This window comes from Curcuma longa, chromosome 3 (assembly GCF_044706935.1).
Source record: "Curcuma longa cultivar G26 ecotype Majalengka, Jawa Barat chromosome 3, ITB_CL_G26_1.1, whole genome shotgun sequence".
NCBI lineage: Eukaryota > Viridiplantae > Streptophyta > Magnoliopsida > Zingiberales > Zingiberaceae > Curcuma > Curcuma longa.
Genome location: NC_133863.1, coordinates 13480528 through 13493909, shown reverse-complemented (window position 1 = coordinate 13493909; position 13382 = coordinate 13480528). Strand labels below are relative to the sequence as shown.

Sequence of the window (13382 nt, the reverse complement as noted above, 5' to 3'; positions counted from 1 at the left end):
GTCAATGCGACGAGAGAACATCATTCTGTTCCTTTTTATTGGATAAATAACCTGAGGATGGATCGGAGCAATTGTAGGCAAGGTACGGAATTGGGTCTACGTCAATGGAAGTAGGTAAATACTTTCTGGTGAGTGGATTGTATCTCGCCCTTTGGGGCCCCACTGCTAGAATTCAATAGGAGAGGTGGATAACAAAATATTGTTGGTCTAATCTGTGTATTATGTCAAGTCTGGTGTAGACGATGTATCCTATCGAACGGCCAAGCTTGGCTCTTATGTCAGACCGGACACGGTTCGCACGCACGATTGGACCTGTCCCGATTTAAGACGTTAAGAATATATTTTATTTGGTAATAGTAAAAAAATAAAAATATTTATTTATTAAAAGAATAACTTATGAGTATTTGATAGTATGAAATTATCAAATTATTTTTTTAAAAAAATTCAAAAACTCTCTTATAAATAGTCAAAATTTGTCTGAAATTTAAATCCTAAATTTTAATATAGTTTTCTTATTTTCTTATTTTATTGAGTTTATAATATTATTTAAATTTTTATGATTTTAAAAAATTAGCAAATCACAAAAAAATCAAAAAATATTATTTATTATCTGACGTATCAATTTTTTAAAAATATCAAACTAACGCCTATTATCTTTTATCCTATTTTTCATCTTAAAAATCTCTATTTTAGTTCCTGATCAAAACTACTAAAGCATAAATAAAATTATTTTTATTTAAGCAAAATTGTTACATATGAAATATTATTATATTAATTTTTTTCTAATAAAAGTAAAATTATTTTAATTTATTAAATTCATTTTAATATTATTACAATAGTTTTATTTTAAAACTGTTATCAATTTACTTGCAAAATTAGTTCAAAAATTTTCGGCAAAAAAACTGATTTTATATATAGTGAAGAAAGATAAAATCTTGGAACACACTAAGTTAAAATCTTTGATTCATTTACATCTCTACCGATCGTTATTAAGAACATAGCCTCCATTTGATGCACCATCAAACCATTCAATTAGGTGGACTTATTTTCAGAAAAAGAGCTGATGGCATAAGCTTCTTACTAAATCCTGCTGCAAGGTTGCTACCCCACAGAGAAGAAAATGCAAAGCCTTTCAGAGGCCATCGAATCGACTCTTGCATCGACAGGGAGACCGAAATTATAGCCACTTGGTTGCTAATTTGCCTGTAAAGAGAATTAGATAGAGTTGAGTGTGTAAATTAGCATAATCATTTAAGTTAAATGAAACTCTGAAGCTTAATAGAGTTTGGGACTCACTAGAGGAAGCTTCAGATGGGTGTAAACTACCCCTTTATCGCCGTTCACCACTTGCCCGCTGCCTTTCAAAATCCTGGATGCGATAAGAATTTAGACGATACATGAATAGTTTGTCGTTAGTAAGTTCGCAAAAGCTGTCGTTGATATGATATCATGTTTGTAATGCCAGATGAGGAACTATCTCTAACAAGTAATGGTAACATATTAAAGTAAAATAGGAAGAGAAAATCGAAAGAAATAAACACTTTTCCAATCAACGAGTTTATTGTCTAGCTTTGTCAACTTGATCTTATGAGGCTTTAATTGTTTTTTTTTTCAGATGCTAATCAACAGTCAAACCACAATTAGAAAAAGATGTTTCTTCTTGATTTATATTTTTAAATAGCCATAAGAAGAAACATTCTTCTTGAGCTAGATTTGTGTTCGTGCAATCTCGCTTGTGCACTTGTTTTGCAACACAAACCGTGAAGCATTTGAACTGTGTAAAACCTGAAACAATATTATGAGCTAAGAGTCTAAATACGAAAAGACAAAGGTTAATGGCTCACTAAATCCTCTTGTAATTCTTATGAGCTAAGAGTCTAAATACGATCGATCCTACAAAGGTAAATAACTAACGAAAAGAACAAATGGTAATGATTATTAGAATTTGGCAATGTGATTGAACATGCAACTTACCATCTAGTAGTCAGCAATCCCTCGACACCAACAGGGCCTCGAGCATGAATCCTACTTGTACTTATACCAACCTTCAAGTCATAAGCAAATAAATACGTGATAATAAATAAGCTAATCGTAATATACACCGAGTGAGTGAAATTTTGGAAGGAAATAAAAAGATGACCTCTGCTCCAAGTCCGAAACGGGCTCCATCGCAGAAACGTGTGCTTGCATTGTGAAATACTGCAGCACTACATAAGCAAGCAACAAGGGATTATGATATCTCTTCTTACATACAAAATGCATAAACATTGACAATATGCACATATGTTGATATATATTTTTTATGTTATACTAAACTAGAAATATCTAAGCGACGAACCATTGTGATACCTCATACCTGTCAACTTGACTGAGGAAGATCTCTGCCGTTGCGATATCCTTGGCAATAATGCAATCAGTATGTGCACTGGCAATGAAATTCAAGGTCAATGTTCCATGAAGTTGATTTATTGTGATTCTTTCTAAATCATGGCAAATAAGTCATCAACAAAAACTGAAAGTGATTAAAAACAGTAGTATACCTTCCATATTGATGTATATGGTCAATTGCAGCATGAACATCATCGACAACTTCAACCGTACAAGCCATTTTGTTGTATTCGTGATGTAAGGATGGTGCTTCTGGAAAACCAAACTCTTGACTCGCTCGAGGTCCGCCAAACAAGGAAACACCTGAAATTGATATGCAGCAAATTTCTAAAGTTTCACAATTCCATGAATTTAAAGCTTGAAACTTTGACTCATAAAGTACAATCTCCTTGCAGCATAAATTTTGCAAACAGATACTAGTCTACCCAATACTAGCTGCCAAATTAAAAAAATTCGACTTGATGGCAACATCAGACCTTCACTTTCGAGCTCTACCAGTAAATTATTAAGCCCCTCATTATTCAAGAGATCTCTGTGGATAAGAAGTGTTTCCTGCAAGTAACAGAGACCAACTTTGAATCAAGTATTTCTTGAATAACAGATTTAGAGTACTAAATATAGGAATATGAAGTTATTTAAATGAATAGTTGAAATCATCAAGAGTGTCAAATTGCAAAAGAGAATTACCGCATTAGGCTCCCACCAAGGTGATGATAATCAACATTGAAAAAACAAATTGCACTTATGCCTATAGAGTTCAAAACTTTTGGAAAAGAGATCTCAAAAGTGATTCTCACAAATGTAGGATGGTAAAAGATGCAATATTTTGACAACTAGATCCAGCCGTCTGTTACAATTTTCAAAAACAGTGAAAAGTTGAGACCACAACCTAAGAAACAGGTGTACCAAGGACCAGATATGAAGATCTAACTGATAACTAAATTTGGAGTGTATTGGAAATGAAGAGAAGGATGCAACAAGTCCAGAGGTCACGTGTAGGTCCAAAAAGAAGGTAAGTTACATAATTCTACAGAAAGGGATACCATGATAAATCAGAACCTGGCTAGGAATGGTAAAAAAAAAAAGGGTGTACATTCACTCTCCAATTCTCCAATATAGAAATAGAAAGCCATTGTCATAGACCAAGTTTCAGTCAGATCGAGACATACCATAGCATTACAAGCAGCTGGATAGTCAATTTTGGCATCCAACACAATCCTTGACGCCATTTCCATGTCGGCAGATTTATCGAGATAAACATGACAAATGCCATCTGGATGGTAAACATTAAAATGTGATTTAATACATAACAGAATAATTGTAGAGTAATAATGCACATGAGGTAAATTCATCATCATCAAACTGGGCTGGTCCCAACTACTTTAGGACTGCTATGTTGATCTCATCCCTACATTGAATTCTGTGCTACATCACTCATAATGTTCAAATCAACAAAGCCAATACACTTAAAGTAGAATAAATACCTTATTTATTTATATTACCTGAATGACCCAGAACAGGAATCTTGGTGGATTCCTTGATTTGTGTAACCAATTTATTGCTTCCTCGTGGAATCACAAGATCAATTACATCATCAAGCTGAAAAAAGTTTCAAAACAGTGAAAATTTTGATTTTACAACAAGATATATTTTCAAAGCTTCCACAAACCAAATGTTCTTCTAAAACCAGGCCACCTTTAGTAGATCAGGAATCTCTTCTCTAGATGTGACAAGACCAATAAGCTTCTCACCTACAACTTCTGGAATTGCTTCTGTAATTACCTATTCAGAAAACAAGTTATTTGAGTGGTGCTTTAGTATTAAAATGGAAATGAACCTGTTACTGCACAATTTAGCAGAATGGAAATATTATGTGGCATATATCTGCAACTAATAAACAGACCTTATGCAAGATTGCATTAGATCTCATGGCTTCTTTCCCACCTTTAAGAAGAAGACCGTTGCCACTTAGAATGGCTAACGATGCAATCTACAAGAGAAAAATAAAGTGATACAATAAGTGAATTGCAAAATGACAAGCATACTATTAACAAATTCTAACTGTACTTCAAACACAGGCCTATGACACAGATATCCTTGCACGACCAGTACGACTCAAGAAGTACTTCAACGCATGGACTAGATAGACTCTGCTTATCAGCACAGAATAAATGGCAAAAAACGGAATATCAGTATTGCAATATAGCATCGCAACATGTTTTTGTTTCTCCTGGGGCTATAGACATATGAAGGATGATGTGAATCTTTTCAACCTTGCAAAGACAGATGTGAATTATATTTTGTAGATTATTGACAATGTTAAAGCTAAAGTCTCACGACATACCTTTAATGATGCATAACTATCTGACATTTATGAGAATGGAATGTTCAGAATTGGTTCATATTTGTATATTGTACATGACAGTCAATGCTCAGGATGATGTAATTTGAGGAAAATCAACAAACGTAAAAACTACATCTACCAAGCTTTGCAACACAAACTTTTAGAATAGGCAGACTGTGGTGCTGTAGTCTCCAGAAGCTTTGCCTATAATGTATAACGAGAAAAATGAATTAAAATTGAAGCACAATGCTTTTACCTGGATTAAAGCATCAGGCCTCGACTCGAAAACAATGAGGAGAACACCCAATGGGCAAGCTGTCTTTTCTAAGATTAGACCATCTGCAACCTGAATCAATATCATACATTGGATTTAGGGTTTTTCAAAGAAAATATGACAGCATTAATATGCATGCAGAAAACCAAAATTGCAATTGAAGTTATTGAAATATTACATTTATCCCGACAGCCAAAAAATTGATCAGGAGGAAATTGTGTAAATTTGTAGGCAAGAATTCTGACCTCAGTTCTTTCCAAAACCCGGGATATTGGGTCCTCCATATCTGCAAGTGCACGAATTGAATTTGCAAGGCTAGATATCTACCATAAAAATGAACAAGACAGTTAGAAATATATGTATGCCAGAAGAGAAATAACAAATTTATGCAATCTCTTGCCTTGCTTGCCTTCAATGTCAACCTAGAGATCAATGGTTTCTCATATCCAGCTTGTTGTGCAGCAGCAACATCAACCTCATTCTCAGTTCTAATTAATTTCTCATTTGCCTCTAATGCATTGGCAATGTCCATCAGAATCTTCTTGCGGGCATCTGATGATAAGCTCTAGGGAGAAAACCAAATGAAGTTAAAAGTTAACTAAAAGTTATTATACTGTTACACACTCTAAACTATCACGGTAAAATAGGAAGAGCAAGCAGATAAAAAGAAGACATAATAGTGGACCAGAAATGCCTAGATTTCTCTCTTGGTCCTTGTCGTGATGTACAGTACCTGAAGTCTCCTCGAACATTCCCTTGCTGAAACTGCCATGTCACGAGCAGTATCTTCTCCTTGCAATCCCCAATTAGCTGCATCCTGATGAAAGAGGGTGCCAACTTTCTCACCTTGAAGTACTTTTAGAATGCTATCTGTAGTAAAACCACTACAATGTCCAGACAAACTGTGTTAGAATGTAATAAACTTCATTAAGCTAATTTTATAAACAAAGTTAGTAAAAGAACAGAATGAACTTCTGCAGCTATCCCTAGAATGGAAAATTTTATTGGATTTAATTTCTTAAACTAGCAAAGTCGGTCATATAAAGAAGCATGTTCCACTTACTGCATATTGGCAAGAGAAGTGTTCATCTTTTCTATAAACATGGTCATCCTTCATACATGACCAGGAGCTGTAGTCACTTGTTGTCATGAGGAGACGACTAGGTCTTAGATTGTTATTCAGCAAGTAACACATCCACTCTGTGACATTTTTTGAATGCATTACCCGATGAACATATTTACATCATTCACATATAAGGAGGCTATTGTCTTCATTTTCCTCAAAAAAAGAAACAAATTTTCTCACAATCAAACCAAATAAGAGAATTGCTTTATTAACTTGATAGGCTTGAAGTGCTAACCTACAATGACCAAACTCAATGGTATAGTAGTCCTCTATGCCTTAATTATAAATACCTTCATTAGAACAGAAAACCAATTTGAGACTAAACAAGGTTGTCACAATCTCCCCCAATTGAAGCTTGACACCCTCAAGAAGGCCCAGAATTTTTGTTTGGTAGTATGTGATGAATGGTGGCTATACTTTCATGGGCAGCACTTTCCAAGTGAAACATCTTACCAAGGCTAGATCTATGCTCTGGTATCACATGTCTCACCCTGGCCCAAATGAGGAAAATGAATCATTAACTTGATAAACTCAAACCACTAGACGAAATACTAAACCAAGTCAATGTTAGTAGACTAATCTAGAGCCTATAGACTTCATTAGCCTGTCACCTCCAGTGTGGGACTAATTGAAATGCAATTTGCACATTTTTCCTTCACTTTCTTGGATAAACACCAAGCTTGAAACAACTGAACTAATATAGATCCCAGTTTCTCAAGCAAGGACAAGCTTAGGCCACCAAGTTTAGAGTACTCAAGTAAGAGAAATCAATGTTCTTGACCTTAGAAAAGCATACATCTGAAATCAAGCATCGCCCTTGTGTGCACATTCCATTAGGAACTGAAGCAGTATTTGAAAAAAAAAAAAAAAAAACATGGCTGCCACAGGAAACCAACATTTGCACCAGGTAACGAGAAGCATACAAACACCTCAAAACAAGGAATGAACTAAACCAATCAAAACCTATTCCTTCAAGATCAATGTCCTTTGTGTTCCAAAACTCAAAATCTTGATGATGTAATATGGAAGCAGATCAAAACTCACACAGAGCTCTAATACCAATCTGATGTAGCATGGAAACGAACAAAATTCACACAAAGCTCTGATACCAAATTGATGCAGCAAAGAAACAAATCAAAACCCACACAGGGATCTGATGCCCCTTAATGCAGCACAAGAGGTAAACAATCTAACACAGAAAAATGAATGTCACATCGAGAAAATTTAATCATGTAAAGACAATTAAAATTGGGAGATTAAAGTCCCTTTAAAAACTCTGACCCAAACGAAATTGGAAACAAATTAAAATAGTCTATGGAAAAAAATAATCTTACAGCCAAAATGACCAAATCAAACAGGAAATAAATTCTGCAAAAGAACAAAATTTTAATTTAATTTCTGGCAAAATTATTCTAATAAGACAATTAATTTGAAAATTTTCTTAAATAACTTAACCTCCTAAAATCTACAAAAATAAATTTTTACAAAATTTAGAACTTCTAAAAATTAAAATCCTGATTTGCAACATTCAATGAACATAGACCTTGAGGAAAATCATTGTAGCTACATTGGCAGGATTTCAGAGGATCTTGCTACAATATCATCAATATAGAGTGTAAGAAACACCAACTTCAAAATGGATACCAATAGAAAAGTAAGTTTCAGTAGTTTATGCTGCTGCCTGCATAAGCAGTGAATACTTTTTATATCATATAGTTAATAGTCACACTCAAAGTTACAGTAGACTTCTACACCTACCTTCTTCAAGAACAAATGCCTGATCTGGTATTACAATACAAGATTTTTTGCTGCCTATCATCATGAGGTCCGTCTTCTAATCGTCATGAAGTTCCAGTATACCAGTTATGCTACAGAGGAGAGATCTTAGCCATTTTTATTCTGTCCTAACAAAATGTTCAATAGAAACATATACAGATATACATACGATTTATCAAACCAAATAGTACATGCTAATCACTTTATTACATCGAATTTGGAAAGCAATACTATTTGCAGATGTCAACTCAATCAAGTAGGAATATTGATGGAAGTAGTAATTTCAAGGGCATTTAGAAAAACACAATTAAAATTATGTTTGGACCCAAGAACAGGGAATACCTGGTAATCACAACGGGTGTGCCAGCATAAGCAGCATAAACAGCAGCCTTTACTTTAGCAGTCATGCCACCTCTTCCAACCCTGGATTTGTCTCCAAAAGTTATCTCAGCATCATGCCTCTCTTTCACATAAGTGTGTATTAGTCGTGAATTAGGTTCGCTAGGAGGACCGCTATATAGACCTTCAACATCACTTAGCAGAATAAGAAGATCAGCTTTTAGTTCCAATGCTAAAAGGGCTGCTAAACTATCATTGTCCCAAAAAATACCAGAAGAATCCTGCAAGTTTAATCAACTATTAGGATTAACAAGTCAATTAAATGACTGTCAGTTTCAAAAGAGATTTCAATTGAACAAAGCCTCCATTTTAGAGAAGTTAGGCTCTTGAGAATATTTCCTTTACAAAAGTTTGGATATACGAATGATTTGATATGCATACATCATAAGTGACAAAAAGAGAAACAAACACACCATCTCAATAAAAATCTGGTTGCTTTTGGCCTTCTGTGCATCATACACAACCAAAAAAACAAGGTCCTCTACGTTTTCCCTTAACAGGTATTGCAGTTCATCTTCTACCTATAAGCTTGATACAAGAAATTAAAAACAAACTAATTCCTTTTGCTCCTGATTTAATACAAACAATTTCTAAGCAACTTATTCAACTATAATTAAATTCCACATAAATATAATGAAAAAAAACAGTTGTTATTGTTCCCTTTTCAAATATCTCATTTTAGATGCATAACAAAGACAACTGTTTGTGTAATTCCTGGTGGCAATCTAAATCCTCCAAGTCATGGAGACAATTAGATATATTTCACCCTTTTGGGTGTTTTAAGAAATTTTATTTTCCAACCTTAGATAATCAATGGCAAGTGAATAATAAATAATATATAAGATTTTGATGTGGTAACTTCTAATATTTGCCATAAAAAAGAAGTATCTTATAGATCCCAAGGATGAAAGCTAAAAAAAACAAATATCATATATTTACATTCTACAAAAAAAATGCGCTGACTTCAATTAAGTCAGTTAGATAAGAAGCAGAAGTTGAAAAGATAGCTGCCATACCCATATCTTCCAGTTATTGCTCAAAAAGGTAGAAAACAATCAAACACAGAAGATTCCATTGTATAAATGAATTTATCATGTAACCAAAACTAGCTCAAATTTAGGAAGACTTTTAGTTGCTTGGCATGGTGTTCCAGTCCCAAACACCTAGCAAACTCGCAGATCAAAACACCTTGTGACCTCTTAAAACACCTTGTCACCTCCACAATAGCTTCATCGACCTCGCAGAAGCTCGACCAACCTCCAAGGAAGACTCTAGATTTGTTCTAGTTGTCATGGGTTGTTTTGCATGTCGGTCAGCCAACAAAATTAAAAGTTTCACGCATGCTGACCGGCACGGAACAATATTTTAATCACAATCCAAAACATTACCACCTTATTTTTAGAAAAAATTTAAGTTAATTTCTTGACAATCATAATATTGATGCCAGTCATCAAATAAACATAAAATTAAGTTATATGAATCATTGGGAAAAAAGAAGGGAAAAAGTTACAAAACAATATTAAGCATTGTATGTATTGACACCAATGCTAATTCAAACATGTAAGTGCGCAAATATATCTCATACATTTGTAAAATATGGGTATAAGACACCTAACTTATTATAATGGTGGAAGTAGCATATATGTATTCTCCATCACTGTAATTACTAAAATACAACCCACACGTCTTTATGCAAAGTTGTTTGGTTGAAAGTACCAATTTTTAATCACAGAAAGAACAGGTATGTAATGCTCATCTAAATTGGAGAGTACAATTAATAAACATATGCTTTCAACATTGATTTGATACACAAATCTACCTTTCTGCAAGAGAATTGATTCTACTGGTTATTCATTTTGCTTGCTGACTAACTAAACCACTAATCCAATTTTTAACATAAAGGATTTGCTAACTTAATAAGACTTTTTGTTAACACATTAATTTTCCCACATGTGCTCCTTCAGCCTTGGTGCTAATACTCTTATCTTCAATATAGTCATTTTCAAAATTCAAACATTAAGGGTAGAGTTGATAGACAATCAGTGTTTTAGCCAGGTGGTAACTTGCAATTTTTCCTTGTTCATTCATTGTAAGGGCCAATTTAAGATGGAGATGACAATTAGGAAAAATGCTCTAACTCTTCAAAGACAAACCCACTTCAACTTGTTGATAGCAAAGTTCTTGATGAAGGAGAATGATACAATAAAATTGCACAACTTTAAAAAAAATTAAAAAACAAATATATTAAAATAAACAGATTTGAGCTTGAATTTTGTCATTTATTTCTACTTTATTCTTTTTAGTACATCTAGTATATTTAATTCAATGATAATATAAAGTTTCCTTTTCCTATTTTTTCTTCACTTTTGCAAATTACTGACTAAATCATACAACCCTGTGCTCTATTTGTGGTTGACTACATGTATTTATCTCTCCATTGAGCACTATGTAAGGTAAGCACAAAAAACATCTTAAGGAAAATACATGATTGAGAAATTTTAACCATGACAACTTTTCATGATGGCACTTGCATCCACCCTAAACAAATGCATATATCCAACCATAAATTAATGTATTTAGTTGTATCACATTAAGCATACCTCATATGGAGCTCTCCTAGTACTTATTGCATCATTTTCATTGAAAACAGGAATAACTCTCAAAGATAACAATGTATCCACTGTCTGACAAAGTTGCATCCGGAAATCTGGATCCTTAAAATCGTTATCTGTAACAAGAAGCTCAGACGATGTCACATCAAGCTGCAAGAGGAAATGGTAATATGATCAATTAATTACACTTGGTAACTAATAAATCAACTAAACATATATGTAACAATAAATAAGCAAAATCATGCCTGACTAAATAATGCATCATACAAAGCCATTAGGCCATTTTGACCAACGGCAGCACAGGCTTTGCCATCTAATTCTAATTGCGGCTTCTGGAGATCTGCAAAGCTACAAAAAGGTAGTAATGTCAATAATAGATGATCGGGTAGTTGGTGTTTTGTGTTACCTAAAATGTGATTGTCTAAATAAAAGCCAGCACAAATTAGCACCTGCTATTGACTAATCTCCTGTATCTAAGCCTTTGTCGACCAACTCCAACTGCACCTGATGTAACAAGGATGACCTCAAAACCAGACACGTTGAGTTCTTTAACCTGATCATGTCTCATTGCAGTTAGTAGGCATAGGATTCAGAACTCCAGCAAGAAACATTATGGTGAATCACTCTGGTAGGTAAGATAAAATATTTTTTACCTGCTCACACAGAGCTGCCAGTCTTCCAAGAGCCAATCTCCCATCTGTTCTCGTTACAACTGCAGTTCCCACCTAAAATAATCATAGCGAGGAGATAAATTTCGATAGAATAAGATGACCAGTTCAGTTAACTTTTACATATAACTATTCCACAGAAATCAGAAAATGATGTAATCCCGACTCATAAAATTGAAAATTTTAAAACCAATTAATATTCTAAGTATGAATACGTAAAGTTACATTAAAAAGCAAATTTCTTCCACTCACTATACTCCAATCTCATCAAAGTAACTCCAAAGCGCCAAGGTCAATATTGCCTGATGCAGTAGGCATTGGCCTAGGCACTCCTGTATGAAAAAAAGTTCTTAAATTCAATTATCATAATATATAAGACTTCTTTTAGGGTGAAGTTATTTATAAAAAAAGAAAAATATGGTTGTCAGATGTAGTAATTCAGTGAAATTTAATAGAACCATGCTAAAAGCACTCTAGGACCATGTCAGTTAAAACTTTACAGATGATAATCAAGAGCATGAGTATCATTTTCTCACTTTACCCTGGCTCGTGAAGTTCAACAGTGAATTATATTTGTATTTTTGCTATTGAAGTATATTAATTCAGAAAGAAAAAAGTCATTTCCAACCAAAAATGATAGAAACTGCATTCTTAGCTGAAAGATTGAAGTTACGAGGTGTTATTATATTATTCAATGGATATCTTGTGTTCACGTTTACATTATAAATCTGAATAATAATATAGAAAACAAAAGAAAGAAAAAAGGGTTAATCAGTTAACTCCTATTCTGCGGGTTGTGCATGGTCGGTCCGTGCTCCATCATGGATAATTCCTAATGTCGTCCGACTGGATCACATCAAAAAGGAATCCAATTTTATATTTAAACTTTGTTTCTTTTGTTTTACGAAATATATTTTTCAATGCCGGTTTTCTGATCATGATTTTCCACGGCACCAACTATTTAAAAATCTGAAAAATATTTTCTGTGAAAACAAATAAACGGAATCCTAGAATGACTTTCTACGCCGATCTAGGTTTTTTTGAATGCAACAAACTTAATACAATCCGTACCACAAGTCGCTCACCGGCCCTTGGGACGAAAATGGTATTCGACATGATGCATTCAGAGAGAAACGAAATCTAATTCCTAAGGAAAAACGATTTTTTACACCAATGTACGATTTCCAACAGAATAAAAGGAGTAGCTTGATCTATAAGATCAAAGACCATCCGTAATGGATCAAAGAACACAGCGTTTTCGAAGGGTAAAACACACCATCCATTTCCCCTCTGTATCGATAGGAAAAATGATCCATAACACATATCGTAGAAGTGAATCACCTTGATGATGAGCCTCTTCACGTCCTTGACGAAGGCCCGCGTTTGATCCATGACGGAGGCGTCCGCTAAGTGCGACCAGAAGTGACGCAGTTCTTTTTGTCTCTTCTGCTGCACACCTCGTGAGGTAGGTCTTTTTCGCAGGTTTTGAGACTCATTTACTATATATATATATATATATATATATATATATATATATAATTTAAAGTTTAAAATACAGTACATATTTAAAATATAATATTTAAATTAAATAAAATAAAATTTAAAGTTAAAAAAATATTTATATTAGATACTTACATGTATGTAACAATATAAAGGGAAGTATAAATTTTTTAATTTTAATTTTTATTTCATTTAGTCTAAATAATATATCCTAAACTTTTACCTCTAAACTTTAAATATTATATCCTAAATCTTAAAAAAAAATATTAAATGACGGAATGTACAATATAAAATA

The 13382-nt window shown here is 33.7% G+C and overlaps 1 protein-coding gene across 1 annotated transcript; it reads right to left on the bottom strand.

Moving 5' to 3' along the window:
- Nucleotides 1-1194: 1194 nt before the first annotated feature.
- Nucleotides 1195-12979, bottom strand: LOC141823734 (delta-1-pyrroline-5-carboxylate synthase-like). The gene is made up of 21 exons (XM_074710986.1): nt 12929-12979; nt 11573-11644; nt 11369-11472; nt 11165-11267; nt 10908-11069; nt 8251-8528; nt 5740-5890; nt 5407-5571; nt 5252-5329; nt 4989-5078; nt 4292-4378; nt 4084-4170; nt 3891-3987; nt 3558-3661; nt 2865-2940; nt 2541-2691; nt 2357-2425; nt 2141-2207; nt 1975-2045; nt 1297-1369; nt 1195-1203 (listed from the first exon to the last, which is right to left on the bottom strand). The coding sequence occupies exons 1-21, from the start codon at nt 12977-12979 to the stop codon at nt 1195-1197; spliced, it is 2145 nt and encodes a 714-aa protein (XP_074567087.1).
- Between the last annotated feature and the right edge of the window lie 403 nt (nt 12980-13382).